Raw genomic sequence first — 19,433 nt, forward strand, 5'->3', positions numbered from 1 at the left:
CGAGAGGTGACGAGAGCCTGAGTGACTGTGCGCAAAGCGTCCCGGTCCAGAAAGGGGCGCAACTGGTAAATCAGGCGCACCTGATAAAACGCCCCCCTGGTCACGGCCGACAAATGATCTTCCAGTGTCAGCCGTGGATCCAGGAGGACTCCCAGATTGCGCGCCCTCTCTGAGGGGGCCAAAAATTCGCCCCCTATAGTCAGCGATGGAACCAACTGACTATGCCGGGGCGCCGGCAGCCACAGCCACTCGGTCTTGGAAGGGTTGAGTCTGAGTCTGTTCCTTCCCATCCAGACCCGTACGGCCTCCAGGCAACGGGCCATCACGTCAAGGGCATCGTTGGGGTGACCCGGGGTGGAGATGTACAGAGATGTTCATGGTAGGCCTTGGATGATGTGCTGGAAGCCACACTCCAAAAAGTAGGTTGGGTTAATCAAGTAATTTTGGTCAAGCAAAAAGTAGACTCGGTCAAGAAAAATCAAATAGGTCTGGTCAAGACAAGAAAAAAATAGTAATTTGAGTTAATGGACACTGAAGTTGGTTGAAACTGAATAGAATAGAACAGAACAGAACAGAACAGAACAGAACAGAACAGAACAGAACAGAATAGAATAGAATAGAATAGAATAGAATAGAATAGAATAGAATAGAATAGAATAGAATAGAATAGAGTTACAGGATAGAATTACAGGATAGAATAGAATAGAATTACAGGATAGAATAGAATAGAATAAGACTAGACTAGACTAGACTAGACTAGACTAGACTAGACTAGACTAGACTAGAATAGAATAGAATAGAATAGAATAGAATAGAATAGAATAGAATAGAATTACAGGATAGAATTACAGGATAGAATAGAATAGAATTACAGGATAGAATAGAATAAGACTAGACTAGACTAGACTAGACTAGACTAGACTAGACTAGAATAGAATAGAATAGAATAGAATAGAATAGAATAGAATTACAGGATAGAATTACAGGATAGAATTACAGGATAGAATAGAATAGAATATATAGAATGGAATGGGATGGAATGGAATGGAATAGAATAGAATAGAATAGAATAGAATAGAATAGAATAGAATAGAATAGAATAGAATTACAGGATAGAATTACGGGATAGAATTACAAGATAGAATAAAATAGAATAGAATAGAATAGAATAGAATAGAACAGAACAGAACAGAACAGAACAGAACAGAACAGAACAGAACAGAACAGAATAGACTAGAATAGAATAGAATAGAATAGAATAGAATAGAATAGAATTACAGGATAGAATTACAAGATAGAATAAAATAGAATAGAATAGAATAGAATAGAATAGAATTACAGGATAGAATTACAAGATAGAATAAAATAGAATAGAATAGAATAGAATAGAATAGAACAGAACAGAACAGAACAGAACAGAACAGAACAGAATAGAATAGAATAGAATAGAATAGAATAGAATAGAATTACAGGATAGAATTACAAGATAGAATAAAATAGAATAGAATAGAATAGAATAGAATAGAATTACAGGATAGAATTACAAGATAGAATAAAATAGAATAGAATAGAATAGAATAGAATAGAACAGAACAGAACAGAACAGAACAGAATAGAATAGAATAGAATAGAATAGCTTTACTTGGCCAAGTCTGATTAGACACACATGGGATTTGTCTGTTTGTGACAAATGCAGCTAATACAATTTCTCGCTCTCAAAATGCACGTCTCACAGAGGCTCATGGAAGTAATATGGACATTGGTAGAAATCTTCTCCGTTAAATCCCTTCCTGGTGCGTAGCAGTTTTCACCCGTGAGCAAATGCGCAAGTCTAGAAGTTTCCTGCCCTCTTCTGCAAATCTTAAAACAGATTTCTCCCTTTCCGATTTCAGTCTCTACCCCCCCTTGTGCGCCAGTGATGAACGCTCAGGATCCCAGTTCAGCTACTGGGACGTCTGTGAAAATTTGCTGGAGCTTTTTCTCAGAAGATATTGTGGAAAGCTACCAACTCTATTACAAGCGAGTGAGCAATGACACATCCAACACGGAGCAAGAAGGTAAAGAGACCAAAACCAGATCAGGTAGAATGAAAAACAAAATGTCTCTGACTAAACTCTTAATGACAACATCTGCCTTGAGGTCGTTCTGCAAAGACAGAAATGGAAGTGGCATTTCTCTGCTGATTTTATTGTGATTTTATCTGCTGCTTTTCTGATCAGCATCCTGATTGCTCGAGTTAGTGGAGCTTTAATATATTTTACTTGTTATTTTGCCCCCAGGCTATTAAATCTTTAGAATGTGAGCTCTGGAAATGAGCAAGGTGTCTATCTGGGAGCTACACGCAATTTGTGGCTTGTTCAATCCAAGCCTAGTTTAGAAAAAGAAAGACTGCAACATAATACGCTGTTATTCCAGAATGAAATAAGCTATTACTTAAGAATCTGTGGCAATTTCAAAGAAGCCCTTAAATCTTTGTACTTTCCAATTGCAGAGTTTAAGCTAAATGTGAAAGAAACCTACTGCACAGTCGCTCAACTGGTGCCTAACACACAATATGAATTTTGGGTAAAAGCAGTAAACAGAGCTGGGGTCAGCTCAGCCAGCGAAAGAGCCGTGTATATGACAGGTAAATGGCTTCCCGTGTTATGTTTTGATTTAGGAAAACAATAACTTTTTATTGACCTATGCAAAGTGGGGACCAGGCTACCCAAAGCTCTCTTTTTTTGCTAAACTGTGGGAGAGAGATTAAGATCACAACCCCAATCCTTGAAGGTTTATCCAGATGGTGCTGACTTTAGATAAAAAATATTTCTCAAAAAGTCGTGCTATTTAATTTTTTAACCAATAGTTTATTTTTTTTAAAAAAGTTTCAGCTTAATTATATAATAAAAATGATCTATATCAGTGGTGGCGAACCTATGGCACGGGTGCCAGAGGTGGCACTCAGAGCCCTCTCTGTGGGCACATGCACCGTCACCCCAGTCCTAGGCCTTCAACTGGGTTTTATAAAACCTTTTCGCTTTAGGCCTCTGCCGCCGTGTGCAAAAAAAAAAAAGGTTCAATAAATCAATCAATTTCAACTTCTTGCGGGGAAAAAAAGATCTTGCAAAGTTGGAATTGATTGATGGAACTTTTTATCCCACCCAGTCTGCCGTTACCATCTCAGCCACGTCCACCCAATTGGGCACGGCCACCCTATTGGCCACACCCAGCCAATGGGCCACACACACCCTGGCACTCGACGATACATAAGTGGGTTTTGGGTTGCAGTTTGGGCACTCGGTCTGTAAAAGGTTCGCCATCAATGATCTATATCCTCTACGGTTGTCTGTCTTTAGTTATATCAAATGGTGGGGGAAGAAGCTTAAATCAATATTGCCATTTTATTCTAGCTTTTAAACTGAATTGACTAAATTTTGAATGAAGTCATTTTAGGATGTGTTTTGAGTGGTTGATTGCCTTGAATTCTCTTCCCAGCTGGAAAGGTAACCTAGAAATCCAAAGCCTAATATTTTATTAGTGATCCCAGCCTTTGCTACTTATAGTCTAGATTTTCACTCAACGAAAAACAGCTTTTGTTTGTCAGTGCTTCAAAGGACTCCTGTATGGTGTGTGTTTTTAGCTCCTCTGCCGCCTGTTATCAAAGAGAAGGTGATTCAGAGCTGTGAAAACGCTGCCCTGGTGCAATGGGAATGTGGAAATATTAATCCCGTGGAATCCTACACTGTTGAGTTGTCTAAGATGGCTGGTGGAGATGGAGGAGACATTCTCACTGAGTAAGTTGCACAGGGTTTGATACGCACATATTCTACCCTATCATGACTTCATGGTCATTTTCAGTGATACTCTGGATCTTTTTAGTAGAATCATGCAGTACTTGGGCACAAGGCTACGGAGCAACCCTTACTCAACCCTATGGAAAGCTTTGGGACCGCAGGTCCTACGGAGCGTAAAAGAAATATTCATCCCCATCAGTCCAAGAACTCCTTTTGCTATGGTTATTTCCAAAATGTTGCACTTGTCCAATAGAGATCAGCATTACAATGTAAGATCTAGCATATTTAGAACATGACCAGGAAGAATACACCAAATTATAGGTGAAATAGGTTTTTTCAATTGTTTTTGCTACCAAATAATGACTGCTCCAGGCCATTTCCTTCCTTCCTTCCTTCCTTCCTTCCTTCCTTCCTTCCTTCCTTCCTTCCTTCCTTCATTCATTCATTCATTCCTTTCCTCCCTCCCTCTCTCCTTCTTTTTTCTTCCTTCCTTCCTTTCTTCCTTCTTTTTCCTTCCTTCCTTCCTTCCTTCCTTCTTTTCTTCCTTCCTTCCTTTTTTCTTTTTCTTTCTTTCTTTCTTTCTTTCTTTCTTTCTTTCTTTCTTTCTTTCTGTGTCTGCAAACACACATAGAATATTCATTCATATTTACTGTTAGTAAGAGAAATCAATTATTTCCTATTTGCCACTCTCTCAAAGGAAGCAGAGATTGGGAAGGGGGGGGTCCTAACTCCCTCCCACCATTTCCTTGGTGTTTTGTTTTTCTCTGGTCAATTTCATAATCCTTTGGGCAATTTCACAGATAGAAGGTTCCCTATTATGCTGTGATGTTTCTGCTATGGATGAGGATGGTCAACTTATCCAGGGAGGCCATCAACCGATAGAGATTTTCAAAGGCACTGTAGTGGGCTGTGCACTGGAATAGATTTTTCCAGGTGGAAAAAAAGCTATGATCAGTTACCAAGTTTATGACTGAGCTAGGAATCATACTGATACCTTGTAAAGCTTGTTTATCTCTTTCTTTCATGTTAATCTCCGATCTCCAATATGGTAGAAAATAGAAAATTGGGAGGTAGCTTTCTGTGTTACTTCTCAACTCTTTCTGAGATTCCCAGGATCACAAATAAGTTGTTCTTCCTTTCAAAAGCGACTGTATGTAAGCATGCTTTCCACTTTTTTTTCCAGATCTGTTGTTGGAATTCCAAACTGTGAGGCACTGATTCAGCTGGAGCCAAAACAAAATTACCTTCTCTTTGTGAAGGCCATCAATATAGGAGGATCTAGCGAAAGGAGTGAGCCAGCTTCTATCTTTAGCACAGGTAGGTAGTAAGAACGTAGTCTTAGCACGTACCCTTTGCAAATTGTGGCATCCTGTTTTACACTGCTTCTAGTAGTGCTTTTTAAAAATGATTTTACTTTATTTCCAAAAATAAGCAGAAGGTGGGGGGGGGGAATCAAGAGATGCTGTGTGGAAAGAGCAGTTTGCCTGGGTTATGAGGGTATCTTGGCACCCTTTGAAGGGAATCAAATGCTATTCAAATAGAGAAAAAAAAACAAAGTGGGGAACAGTTTCACATATACCTCCATTTTCCACCCACCCCCTTCCAAAAACACTTTATTCGTTTTGGAATAAAAGCACCCACTCTTTAGTAGTCTGAAAAATGGATGGTGAAAGCTGGAATGGTATTCTCCCTCCAACTCTTCATTGCATTCAGTTGGCTCAAGTCCATGGAAAAGCCTTTCTCCATGGAACTGGTCCATGGTGACCAAAAGGTTAGGGACCTCTGGTCTAATCTAATACAAGAGAATATTTATAACTCAGGGTCCGTGGTGCTTTCTGAGCTCGGTGGTTTTCTTGCAGACACTTCATTACCCAACTAGGAAGCATCAACGGTGCATTAATATTGTTTACTTCTTGATTGTTGGTCTAGTGTTGATCTTCGGGTTAATCTCTGCTATTTTGGTTGTTCTACCACTGGTGATGTTACACGGTTGGGTAATGAAATATCTGCAAGAAAACCACCATACTCAGAGACTACCGAGAAATTCACAGGTAGTCCAATCTGTTTCAAGGCAATACCTTGACTAGTCACAAAAAGCTTTGCTGAAAAAGTTCATCTGGATGAGGGCGGAGGGGCTCTGTAAATGTTCCAAGGGGAACGTCTGAGCACCAGGAGCAGTAAGCGAGTACAAGCAAATCCATGGGACTGAATAATTAGAACACAATTTCATTTCTCTGACAGGAACTGTATTTACCCTCAACGAAAGGACAGCGCATCCCTCCTTGTCCATCCTGGAAGATGGGCTGACACTGGTCTGCCACAAAAACAAGAGTGCCCAAAGTGACACACCCTTTGGCGAAGACAGTTTTACAAGGTTTGGGAATCTTCATGCCTAGTCTGCGTTCTTTAATCCCATTGTATTACTTCACTCTCCTTTCTTTTGAGAGGACCCAGGACCTCTGAAAACGCACTTTGGACAGTGCAAAACTGCTTGCAACAGCTGAAAGCAAAAGGTGACAAACAGTCATAGGGGCTGGATTTTAGAGCTTCCATTGTTCTGATTCTGACTTAAGATATTGCATCTGTAGTTTAAAGGCAGCATAAATATATTCTAAATAAAACAACTAGTAACTATCATGGACAATGACGTCAGTACTGCTACTCCTAATTGATCATATAAGATCATTTCGCCAAATACCTTCTGGCTCATGGCCAAGATCAGCTGGGAAGGCTGACTTATTACCCAGGTAGACTCCTGTCAGGTACAAAAGTTCAGGACCACTTGTGAAGTTCTAATTAAACTGATGTATTTACTAATCATGCCTAATGCACAGGAATCTACTAAAAAATGGTTAGGACAGTCTTGACGCTAGATAAGGGCCAATGGAATTCAAGAGGGATTGGTCTTATTCCTCTTGTGGCTACATAGAGACTATTTTGTATTTTTATCTGGTTGTTAGCCGCCCTGAGTCCGTAAGGAGAAGGGCGGGATATAAATATAAACAATAAATAAATAAATAAATAAATAAATAAATAAAGCTGATTCCTCTTTTGACTCCATCCCCAGGCTCTGTCACTCCTTCTCCTACAATTCCAGGTTCACCTTAATTTGGAGTTGAAGAGCAGCTCCCAAGTTAGGATCTTAGGATCTCTCTCAAAAGGAAGAGTGTTGACTACTTGAATGGGGGGGGGGGAATCCTACTCCAAGCATATAGCCATATTCACTATCTCAAGCTGCACCTGTCCGATTTCTGTGATATTCCGGGTTTCCTTATTTAATTGTCACTCTGCCATTTCTTCCCTGGAAATCTCAAAAATCCAATCATTTTATCCACAACTTGACTAATGCCCAAATTGGGGGATAACAAGATCATCCAGAAGATGACTCAATTCCATCAGTAAAGTGAATATCTTGAAAATTGACCCACGTTCCCGCGCGCCCCTCTCTCTCTTTTTTTTTGATAGATCCATTGCTGTAATGGGATACCCGATCCCATTCCGAGGAAAACATTACTGGGAGGTCGACGTTGATGAGATCACTGAATATTGCATTGGGGTGGCTTTTGAAAATGTACCAAGAGATGATTACTTGGGTGCAAGCCATTCCTCCTGGTGCATGAAGCACACCATTACTTCCTCCAGGTACAGCTTCATCTTTTTTATGTATAAATGTTTTATTAAGTTTTATAAGGGTAGGGAAGGGGTAAGGTCGATATGGATGTTGGATGGGGTTAGGGAATGGGGTTGGGATAAGGGCAGGGATAAATACCGCAATGGACTGTGGGTGGCTCACAGAGAAAGGTGGAAATTAACTATGCTAGCTTTTGGGCGGGAAACCCAGAGCTAGTTTTGCTTCGTCTGTGCCAGTATAGTTTATTCAATAAAGTTTATACTCTTAGTAAAATAATGTCCCAGGAGTTTCTTTTTCTGAATCTGTCAACTGGACATTTGACACCTTGTGGGCTATTAGAGCTGGCCAATGTTGGATACCTACGATTTAAAGCTTCTGGTGTGAAAAATCTCTTTTTCCTTATGCAGCCATGTCTATGAATTTCTCAACGATGGGATAACACCCAACATCAAGATCACAGTTCCTCCTGAGAAGATTGGCCTTTTACTGGACTACGATGAAGGGACTCTCTCATTTTTTAACGCTGATATCATGCAACACCTGTACACCTTCCATGGCAACTTTCAAGAATTTGTGTGTCCCTGTTTCGCGGTGAAAGGCGTCGGCGTGCTCAAGATTCGAAATGGTATCACAGTACCGCCACAAGTTGCTTTGTGATTCAGGGTAGCAAGATGCAGCACACTTAATAAGCAATGTAGCACACTTCCAGCCTCCCCCTCCCAAACTTTTCTCTTCCCCCCCCCCAAACTTTCTGTATTATTTATTTTTTAATTTGATTAGTGTGGGAGACAGGACCGTATTGTTCATAAAGTAAATGCCGCCAAATACTTTAAAATGTGTCTCTTGCTGCTTGTACACAAAAAAACCCCAAAACACTTAATCTGACCAGCTGGAATCCTAACAGCTTCATTTACACAAATGTTAATTAACCTAGTGAGTTGTGAGAGGGTTTTTTTTTTTCCCTAGTTTGACTCGCTTAGCAAACCCAGCCTGTTAGGCTAAATAATGGCTTTGAGTATTGCACATTCCAAGGAAATATTTTCATCTAGTATGCGACGTAAATATTTTGGATCAACATGTGGACACTTTTTTTCTTTATACTGTAAATCAGCGGTCCCCAACCTTTGCGGCTTGGCGGCCTGGCGGGGGGGGAGGGAGAAGGGAACTGGATGGCATGAGCGGCGGGCTGGTGCATACACACACACAAGCGCACAAGTTGAGCTGTGCACACTGTGCATGTCAGCTTACCACTTGTGCAGCCCGATTCTGAATAGGCCAGTGGTCCTCAAGCCATCCAGTCATTTCTGACTCTTGGCGATTCTATGGGCTAGGTCAGGGGTAGGCAACCTTGGCTCTTTTATGACTCGTGGACTTCAACTCCCAGAATTCCTGAGCCCGCATGGCTCAGCTTGGAAACCTCTCCCTTTCCCCTCAGCATGGCTGGCTCAGGAATTCTGGGAGTTGAAGTCTACGAGTCATAAAAAAGCCAAGGTTGCCTACCCCCTGGACTAGGTCTTTCCACATCTTCCAATCTTGTACTCCTTTGATTAATTCTATGCTCTGGCTGGTGTCAGCTTTGATGGTGACCAGCCACCCTGTTCCCTCGCATGGCATAGCCAAAGTAAGTGAGACCCAGTTTTGTGATTTTGCCTTCCGGTGATATGCAATGTAATTCAAACCACATCCATTTCCCCAATCTGCTCCTTCTTTGTTTAGCTCTTCAGCCATTGATTAAATGTAGAGTTTTTCGTTAATATACATTGCAGGTCTTAGTTGAGGGAAAACATGGATCAACCTGTGTCAGTAATAATACATCAGATGCCACTGTGAGTTTTCAAATCCATACCTGTCACAAAAGTGCTTCTCAAATGCTGTTCTCATACCACCACCTTAAACAAAAAGAAACCCCTTCAAGCATGGGTCATTAAATCATAAATAGGTCTCTTCTTTACCTGCTACAATGCTTATATTTATCCAAAGACTTGCTTCATGCATCGCACTAAGCTATAAAGTGATTTATCTGGTGTGTGCTTAGCATGGGAGTAGGAATTGCATTTTTCAGCTAGCTGGAGAAAAATGAAATCCAGCCTCGGTTTCCAATTTAAAGGGCTGAAGCCCAAGATCACTATTGCAAGGCAGTGTTTCAAGTTGCAAGGCAATGTGGCATCTTGTTGTGATCACACAACTCAAGAGGAATAAAGCTGGCGGGCCTCAAATCATCACAAATGTGTTTTTCCAGTGCTGTGTCTCCTGACTAAGCTGCTTAGGGACTAAGATGGAATGAGAGAAAAGTATGTGTTCAGATGAGTTTCATTGTGCGATTCCGGAGAGAATTGTAGCAGTAGAAGAGGGAAAATGGCTTTTCATCCATGCTTCCTTACTATATGAAAAATCAACTGCTATTGGGGAAAAAAATGTGGAGACAGAGTGAGTTGATTATCATCTTCACCGTGGATGCTTTCATTAGCCAGGATTCTGTTCCCAAGATAAAATAAAAAATAAAAATTGAATGCAATTGGAGAGCTGAGTAACGTAGTGATGATGTCATTGCTTTAGGGTACCATCAGAAAAAGAGGCAAAAGGAAGGAAGGAAGGAAGGAAGGAAGGAAGGAAGGAAGGAAGGAAGGAAGGAAGTTCCTGAATTGCAAGATGGGCAGCAAATAAATTTGAGGAAGAAGGAAGGAAGGAAGGAAGGAAGGAAGGAAGGAAGAAAGGAAGTTCCTGAATTGCAAGATGGGCAGCAAATAAATTTGAGGAGGAAGGAAGGAAGGAAGGAAGGAAGATATAGAACAAAATGAAGACATATTTGGATCATCAATAAATAATAGCAACATGGTTTGTGTTTTTCTATAATGCCTTCACACAGATGCCTTAATGCCTTAATTTATATGTGGTTGTGTTGGAGGAAAAAAATGGCCTTAGAGAACATTTAGTTACTTGCATACCACCTCACAACCTACATTCACTCTGCAGGAACAAGGGGGAAATTTCTTTAAAGCATCAAAGCTGCAGAGTTTCTTTTTCTGGCTGCAGAGATCCTGCTCAGAGCAAACTGGCCTAAGGAATCCGTGGTTCGCTCCATCATCTCCAGCCAGATAGATCTTTTGCAGCAACAAGTGCCAAAGCCAGGCAAAGTGCTGTGTAATTCACAAAATGGTGCTGTTGACTGCCTTCCAAAGAGAAGGACCAATGCTGAAAACACAGCAACCCACCGCTCTAAACCCCAGGGTGCCAGATTGCAGGCTAACTCTGCCTCCTGCCAGGAGTTCGATGCTGACCGGCTCAAGGTGGACTCAACCTTCCATCCTTCTGAGGTCGATAAAATAAGGACCCAGATTGTTTGGGGGTCAATATGCCGACTCTCTAAACTGCTTAGAGAGGGCTGTAAAGCACTGTGAAGCGGTATATAAATCTGTGCTATGGCTAGAGCTCTTTTTGTATTAATGCAGATTTCTGCCTTGTGCAAAGCAGAACAGTAGATGGCAGGAGAGACTTGAAGTTCAGATGTTGTTGAACTTCCATGCGGAAGGCTTTGAGTTCTAGGCCCCTGGTTAGGCATGGATGGATAAATAAATACATAGATGGATAAATACATAGATGGATAAATAAATACATAGAAAGAAGTTGACTCAGTGACATCGTATAGGTCTCCTGAAACCACCCCCCCCTAAACAAAAATACAGAAGAGGGTCTGTCTGGAAACCATGCCAAACTCAGCTTACCAAAAACATTTTGGAAGGTGCTAGATCTCCAAGATTTGAAGAGAAGGACCGGGGGGGGGGGGGGGACATGATAGCAGTCTTCCAATATCTCAGGGGCTGCCATAAAGAAGAGGGAGTCCAGCTATTCTCCAAAGCGCCTGAAGGCAGGACAAGAAGCAACGGGTGGAAACTAATCAAGGAGAGAAGCAACCTAGAACTAAGGAGAAACTTCCTGAGAGTGAGAACAATTAACCAGTGGAACAACCTGCCTCCAGAGGTGGTGAATGCTCCAACACTGGAAGTTTTTAAGAAGAACCCTATACCATTTGTCCGAAATGGTATAGGGTTTCCTGCCTGAGCAGGGGATTGGACTAGATGACCTTCAAGGTCCCTTCCAACTTTACTATTATTATTATTATTATAACAGGGCAAATGAATTTTTCTTCCAGTGCAAAGAGAAAAATCTCATCCTAGTAAAACTTTTAAGAATGTTCCGTTCTTTCTCCAAATCCAGTGCTGGAAACCTTGGGTTAAATTGCCCCCTAGCAACAACTGTACAACCTCTGACTGAAGATTTCCAGCGTGGGAGAGTGAATCCATTTATTGTACCTCCAGGCCATCAGTTCCGTTGCTGACTTTCCTTTATTGTCTCGTTCCCTCGAATATTAAGGTAAAATCTACCCTTTTGTAACATAAGCTTATTGAATTGAACCTTACCATTAGGTTTTTCTCTGCAGGAATTAAAACAAAATTAAAGGAGAGTTCAGATTCTCCTCAACTGATAGTAATGGAGCCTGGAATTTCCAGTTGTAAGTTGAGGCATCCACAGGACCAACCTGATTTTACATCTTTTTAGTGCTGATTGTATATTGTTTATGCCCTGGTTGTGAAGAGAATCCATGCATTCCTATGGGTGTTTTTTGCCAGAAACCAGAAAAGGGCATCATAAATTGTGGTCACATGATCACAGAATTTTCTGCTGCAACTATTCTAGAATCTAGTCTAATCTAGTCTAGTCTATTATTATACTCCTCTCCTCTCCTCTCCTCTCCTCTCCTCTCCTCTACTCTCCTCTACTCTACTCTACTCTACTCTACTCTACTCTTAACTTCCATCCCATCCCATTCCATTATTATTATTCATTACAATTCCACTGTTTCCTGTCATATTTCATAGAGTTCAGATGCTCAGATACCCAGAGTGCAAACACATGCAGTCTTTATGTGGAATCTCTTTTGTCCTTGCGGATTTTGTTTCCTAAATATTTTTTCTACTTCTGCAAATCCTTTCAAGTACAATAGTTCTCCCCTGTTTCCCAGGACCCTTTTTAAATGGCCTAGTAATATCTTAACTCTGCACTTCAATTTGCCCTTCTATATTTGTCCTGACTATAACACCTGTCATCTCCCTATGTCAAGATGTCCAAAAGCACCAGGTTGGAGAAGGCAGATAGATGCAATCTGGGACCAGTGGCTAATTCTTGATGAATGTCATGAATTACATACTTACAGAACCTTCATTGTTCACGAAGGACCGAAGGTCAAAGAAGAGACTCCTGAACTTTTGCACCCCCTGATCCAGCTGGAGTTCATACTTTATTCTTGGAAATGTCCCTTATTGACCTAGAGAAAAAGGCAGCTGTTCGATTCCCATATATGTAATCAACTGGCCTAAGAGACAATGTGTGAGCCAATTCTGCTGAGCCTCAATCAATCTTCTGAGATTCTTGTGTGGGAAAGGGCTTCTGTCAATGGCCAGATTTAATGCATTCTTGGTTGATTGTGACTTAACAAAAGCCATGTTCTGGACTGCTGTTTCTCTTAAATTCCTTGTGTGTCTAACCATACTTGACCAAATAAAATATTATCCTACTCTACTCTACTCTACTCTACTCTACTACACTACACTACACTACACTACACTACACTACACTACACTACACTACACTACACTACACTACACTACACTACATTACACTCCTTTCCTTTCCTTTCCCTTTCCTCTCCTCTCCTCTCTTCTCCTGCCCTGCCCTGCCCTATCCTACTCTACCCTACCCTACCCTACCCTACCCTACCTACCATACCATACACCATACCATACCATACCATACCATACCATACCATACCATACCATACACCATACCATACCATACCATACCATACCATACCATACACCATACCATACCATACCATACCCTAACCCTGTTCTATTCTGTTCCCATTCCATTCCATTCTAGCACAGCTATCAAATGTTCAGATCTGAAACTTACAGCCTGCTCCCTTGGTTTTCATTCAGTTCCTTATCACTCATCCCAGGTTAGATGGCTCCTTTGGCTTAAACAAAAATCAAACCGGTCTTCCCATCACTGATGTTTTTCAGACACGTTGGTCTTAAACTCCTGGATACAAACATTTGGTTTCTAGCAATGTCACGGTCCAACTTCCAAACGCACCAGATTTCTTTGGTACTTACAGTACTTTCCCCAAAACTAAATTTCAGCAGTAAGGGAGATTCGAAGAAGGGAAGATGAAAACTAGAATCTCTCTTCACATTGGGCCCCCCAACTTCAATGGAACCCTTTCCCCCTTATTGCTCTTAAATCTTATAGCTACTTCAGGTCAAGGAGAACCAGGTGTCATCCAGAGTCACGCAAGAGTCTGGAGAATGTCTTCCAGAGAAGACAAAAAATAAATAAAAATCCAAACACCACCCCAGTTGGGGAATCCACAAATCAACCAGTTCTGTGCTCCAGGCTCCATACAGTTCGTCTTGAAAGAAATGCATCAGTTCAGCCACCCAAGTCGCCCAATCAGGTGATGTTCCAGCTGCATATACGAAGGGGGTTGGATGCCAATGTTCGTTAGTGGTTAATGTATAATGTTGGACTTTTCAGCTATAAGCAGCGCTACATAGTATCGTGAATAAATTCCGCACTGTAAATATTTACAGAGTCAATACTGCATGTGTCAGAGATGTTTAATTACCTTGGGCTTGCGGTCTGTTGTGGTTCAAAGTAAACTTAGTACTAACAGTTCAGCTTGGATTCTATTTCTCTCAGCCTCTGTCCTCTCTTGCATCCACCCAGGCTGATGAATCAGTTGGACTTATTTAATATTTGTTTGGACTTGCTCTACAGGGCTGTCCTTTTTCTCCTTCCCTTCCCCACGTCTTGCTAAACGACGTTCCACTAATGAAGAATCAAAGCGTTTTTAATTCATCTGACACTCGTAACACTCACTTCACTCTGTTTGGTTGTGTTCGCACCCAATGTTACCCAGGTCACATGCTACACCGATACAAAACGCTACATCTTGATTAGTTTTAACCTTTGGTTAGTTTGTGCGTGGTGTGTGGGATTCAGAGGCTGATTCAGTCAATTTATGATGCAACTGTGTCAAGCCAGAAAATCAAATCAATTCAGCAATCAAGTGTGTTGTGCAAACTCAGTTGAATAGGTGTGTATGATTATGCATGCAGTTTTTAAAGTTATAATAGTTTGGGGTCTCTACTCAGTACAAATAAGCATGCAGAATGCTTTAAAAAAATCTGTGTACAAAATACTGAGCATGTCAAGTCTCCCCAACTCTCAATCATAACGAATATAAAAGGACGACTAGCATCAACTATGATAAAGAAAGCCACTTTGGTGAGGTGACCAAGGTGCTGGCCTAGAAACCAGGAGTCAGTGAGTTCTAGTCCCACCGTAGGCATGAAAGCCAACTGGGTGACTTTGAGCCAATCATAGAAGACGGTGAGTTCTAGTCCCGCCTTAGTCATGAAAGCCAAGTGAGTTACCTTGAGCCAGTCCCTCTCTCTCAGCCCAACCCACCTCACAGGACTGTCGTTGTGCAGAAAACAGCAGGAGACAATATGTTGTACACTGTCTTGAATCATACAAATAAAATATGGTTAATTATTGTCCTGTTTTCTTGACTCTAATAAAGAGAAGCAACAGGACTATTTGGTGACACACAATGGGGCATTTCAAAATTTAGTATCAGAAGTATTTGTAAAATTCCTCGTACAATTGGTAATGTTTTAATGGTTTTTAAGGAAAGTCACATCCAGAATTAAATGCAAGTGGAAGTGTAGAAGCAAGAAAAACCCTTGATGATTTTGTTTGCCCTTGCTTTGTTCAACGCCATTGGCTGTTGCTCCTTTATGGGATGGGAATGAACCCAGTTCAAGGGCACAACACTCCATTTGTATGTAGGACATCCCAGATTCACGTCACACACAGCCAAGTGATCAGCCGTGCTCCCACTGCATTATCAGATGACACCCATGGGACCCCCAAAATAAATTTCAAACAAAGAGGTGAGTTTGTGAGATGTGGTCACTTAATGAGATTTTGGTGGTATTTAATATTCTTGGGGCACCTGATAATTCTAAAGGCTGCTGACCCCTGATTTTCAGGACCTAGAAAGCCATAATCTCTATTTACAAACCATAATGAACTCAAGTTCCAAAACACAGTATGCCTTCAACAAGGATTTATAAATCAGGGGCTGGGTGTGCATCCCAGATGATACTGTGCAATGTGTGAATTCCACAAATCTAAGACAGCTCCGTGCAGAAGAGTCTTACAGCTGCATCTCTGCTTTGCAGACTTGTTGAAAAGGCAGAAAAAAATAATCCCAAACAACTCCAATTAATTATTTCAACGAAGAGCGGGAAATTACATTAGTCAGAATGGGCTGGGCCTGCAGCTTTGAGGAATTAATGACACACATACACTTTAGAAGATCCATATTGTACGTTTCCTGTATTTATTTCCTGCAGGACTTTAATGTCTTTTCTTGTTGCCCATATGATTCAGCTGTCCAGGAATGCTTCCAGAGAAATCAAATATTGATCAGGCAATGCTGAAATATTAACTACCATTTCGTTATTCATCATTTATGTTAGTACTTCTTTCCTTTCTGTGTAATTCTTAGAGACAGGAAAGAATAAAAAAAAAAATAGACTCACCAACAACAGATTTCTTTTTTAAAAAAATGCTGTCACTCCAATAAACTTCTACGCTGCAGAAAGGTTTTAATTAAGGCAACCCGTCAGCCAATTAGATTAATTTGCTTAGGGAAATGACGCCACATTGCTCGGAAAACAACTCCGCAAAAACCTTTATAGTCACTGCTGCTATCTGCAAGGACAGAAGAAAATAATGAGGAAGTCATGTAATTGCTGGAATCCTGGTGCCAGTAAAAGGTCTGATGCCAATTTTTTTACCAGCCAAGGATCAGTTCACCAACAGGCTCAAATAGCTCAAAAGTCCTGTTGGCTCAGTAGGAAAGAGTTCACTGCCTTATTACTACTTTACGAATATTTGTGTTTGCACTGAACAGCTCAAGAAGATTGAAGACCACTTTCAAGAAATAGGGACCCCGTTGTTTTTTTCAGGCTAAAAAAAAAGAGTCTTTGACCATTTGGAGATAAGATAGCCATGCAGGATCCTGTACCTCTACTTCCCAGTATAACTCAGCCTTGGGGAAGGAGAAGAAATGGAGGTAACAACGATGGCCTTATCTCCCATCTTGACTATGATCAAGGAGCGAGAGTTCCATCAAGACTTATTGTAGGATTGCTTTGCCAATGATAGCAGCTTGATTCTGGAGGAGCGAAGGCCATGTATTTGCTCTGAATTCACCACTCAGACTGGGGATAAGCGTCTGGGGCCCACGGGCAATTGGACTGGAAGAACCATGCCTTCTAAGAGTAGAGGTCTTATTTTGCCACAGTTACGGCTCTGGATTCAGACAAGCCCATTTTGTGTGGAAAAACGTTTGGCTCAAGATCTAATCTTACAAGCTAAATCTAACTTCAGCACTTGGGAGTCTTAAAAAGGAGTGGATAAATGGAAAAAGCCTGTTTGGTGTAGTGGTTAAGGCATCAGGCTAGAAACCAGGAGATTGTGAATTCTAGTGCCGCCTTAGTGCGGAGAAGAGCAAGGAAAAAACGATTAGACGGCCGGAACCTAAAACATATGAAGAAGGGTTGCATGAATTGGGCATGTCTAGTTTAACGAAGAGAAGGACGAGGGGGGACATGATAGCAGCCTTCCAATATCTCAGGGGCTGCCCCAAAGAAGAGGGAGTCAAGCTCTTCTCCAAAGCGCCTGAAGGCAGAACAAGAAGCAATGGATGGAAACTAATCAAGGAGAGAAGCAACCTAGAACTAAGGAATTTCCTGACAACAATCAGTGGAACAACTTGCCTCCAGAAGTTGTGGGTGCTCCATTACTGGAGGTTTTTAAGAAGAGATTGGACAACCATTTGTCTGAAATGGTATAGGGTTTCCTGTCTGAGCAGGGGGTTGGACTAGAAGACCTCCAAGGTCCCTTCCAACTCTGTTATTCTTAAGCATGAAAGCCAGCTGCGGCACTTTGGACCGATCACCAGGAGACAGTGAGTTCTAGTCCCACCTTAGGCTTCATAGCCAGCTGGGTGAGCATGAGTCAGTCACTCTGTCTCAGCCCTGGGAAGCTGGCAAGGGCAAGCCACTTTGGAAACCTTGCCAAGAAAACTGCAGGGGCTGTCCAGCAATCCAAAAAAAGAAGAAAAAAAGCAGAGTTGATGGCACACACAAATCAAACAAATAGAAAAAGAGGGAGGCAGAGGCCCCCATGGAAAAACATAAGAAATCTGCAAGAGGAAAGAAAAATGACAGCTTTAGACCACATACCTGCAAATAATGGTTCCCTGAGCCAAAAGGAAAAAAAAAACTTTTGGGAAGGCTTAATTTCTCTAAAATTAACAGATGAAGAGTGTGGAGCTGATTCAGGGAGAGAAAAAATTTGGAAGTGAGGATATTGTAGATAGAGACCCATAAATTTCAGACCAATTTCCCCGCTCCCGTGGAAACCTATGCATTTCAGTGCTATTAATATACTGTATATATGCATGTCCAAATCTGGAGTAATGGAAAGTTTTCGGGTTTCTCACAACACAGCTGGACACAACGGGTGTCTGACGCAACTCAACGGCATGTCCTACTTTTTTTTCCCCTATTTTGCCCAAGGAATGAGGATTAAGAAGGAATAAACATTATTATTATTCATAATAATAATAATAATAATTTTCAAAAGTCAAGCTGCGTCAGTAGACGTGAAGAACAAAGCAGGAGAGAAGTTTCCACGGTTTATTTTTAAAAGGAAGAGTTTAATTTCAGTGGCCTATGAAATAGTGTGAGAGATTTTAAAAATAAATAAGGGGAAACGGCTGAGAGGGAATGGCTAAAACTTTACAACATATACATTTTTAACTCCACCTTTCCAGCCCAGCCCACCCCACCTCTCCAGCCCTCTTCTGCTCTCCACTAGAAGTCTAGTCAAATTGCAAACATCTTGGAAATGTAGCATTTCTATTGTGTGTGGGTTTTTTTCATTTTTCTTAAAAATAAACTTTCAAGGCGAGACCAGACTTTTCTCAGGATGGGAACATAGCATACATTTCAAAGCAAGCCCATCATCCTCACCCACCCACCCACCCCCACCTCCCGGGCCTCTGGGGACTACCTTGTGTAGGGTTTTGCAGAATTATGCAGAAAGTTGCCCCTTTGTGGAGGCCTGGCTGATTTAAATCTCAAAGACAGCGTAGAAAATGATAAAGGATACTTGGGTGAAGGACAGTGGGAAAACTTAATGATCACCGTACAATAGAGGCTGGGAATTTTCCAAGTTTTTTTTTTTAAAAAAAAAATGGGCTGAGAAATTTAATTAACCTGAAGAGCGCACGAGGATTTACTGGCCACTGGTTGGACTTATTAGCCAGAGCCTAATATCCACAGCAGAGACGTAATAACAGAGCAAAGTTGTGCAATGTTTTAACTTTCTGACACACGGGTCTAATGAACGAGGTCCTTTTCGTCAATCACGTTTTAGCTCAGCATCTTCTTTGCCTTCTTTGGGGACACCTCCACGTATCACCACAACGGAGCCCAAACTTTCTGTTGTTAAGCAAGACAGCGGTTGAGTAAGTTTTGTGCCGCTTTTCTCGGCCCACGGGAACCACTGCAGTGGTTAAAGTGAGTAACAAGCCTGTTAAGAGAAGCCGGCTTCCCCCACTGACTTTGCTTGTCTGAAAATCATAAAAGGAGATCACCTGACTCCGGGACACTGCAACGGTCGTAAATGCGAGCCAGTTGCCAAGTGTCCGAATTTTGATCACGTGGCCGTAGGGACGCGGCAATAATAATAATAATAATAATAATAATAATAATAATAATAATAATAATAATAATAATAATAATAATAATAATAATAATAATGATAAAGTTGGAAGGGACCTTGGAGGTCATCTAGTCCAACCTCCTGCTCAGGCAGGAAAG

The 19,433-nt window shown here is 41.3% G+C and overlaps 1 protein-coding gene across 2 annotated transcripts in view; it reads left to right on the forward strand.

Annotated features, from left to right (window-relative positions):
• The window catches only part of FSD2 (fibronectin type III and SPRY domain containing 2), a 15,100-nt gene extending 6,982 nt beyond the window's left edge, over positions 1–8,118 (forward strand). For both annotated transcript variants that reach the window (XM_015831622.1, XM_015831621.1), the window contains 7 exons: positions 1,893–2,057; positions 2,492–2,626; positions 3,623–3,776; positions 4,960–5,093; positions 6,018–6,150; positions 7,242–7,418; positions 7,815–8,118. In XM_015831622.1, coding sequence (XP_015687108.1) covers positions 1,893–2,057; positions 2,492–2,626; positions 3,623–3,776; positions 4,960–5,093; positions 6,018–6,150; positions 7,242–7,418; positions 7,815–8,064 — 1,148 coding nt within the window. In that variant the 3' untranslated portion in view covers positions 8,065–8,118. The remainder of the gene's footprint in view (positions 1–1,892; positions 2,058–2,491; positions 2,627–3,622; positions 3,777–4,959; positions 5,094–6,017; positions 6,151–7,241; positions 7,419–7,814) is intronic.
• The last annotated feature ends 11,315 nt before the right edge of the window (positions 8,119–19,433 follow it).

This window comes from Protobothrops mucrosquamatus, unplaced genomic scaffold, assembly GCF_001527695.2.
Source record: "Protobothrops mucrosquamatus isolate PMUCROS unplaced genomic scaffold, P.Mucros_1.0 scaffold_269, whole genome shotgun sequence".
NCBI lineage: Eukaryota > Metazoa > Chordata > Lepidosauria > Squamata > Viperidae > Protobothrops > Protobothrops mucrosquamatus.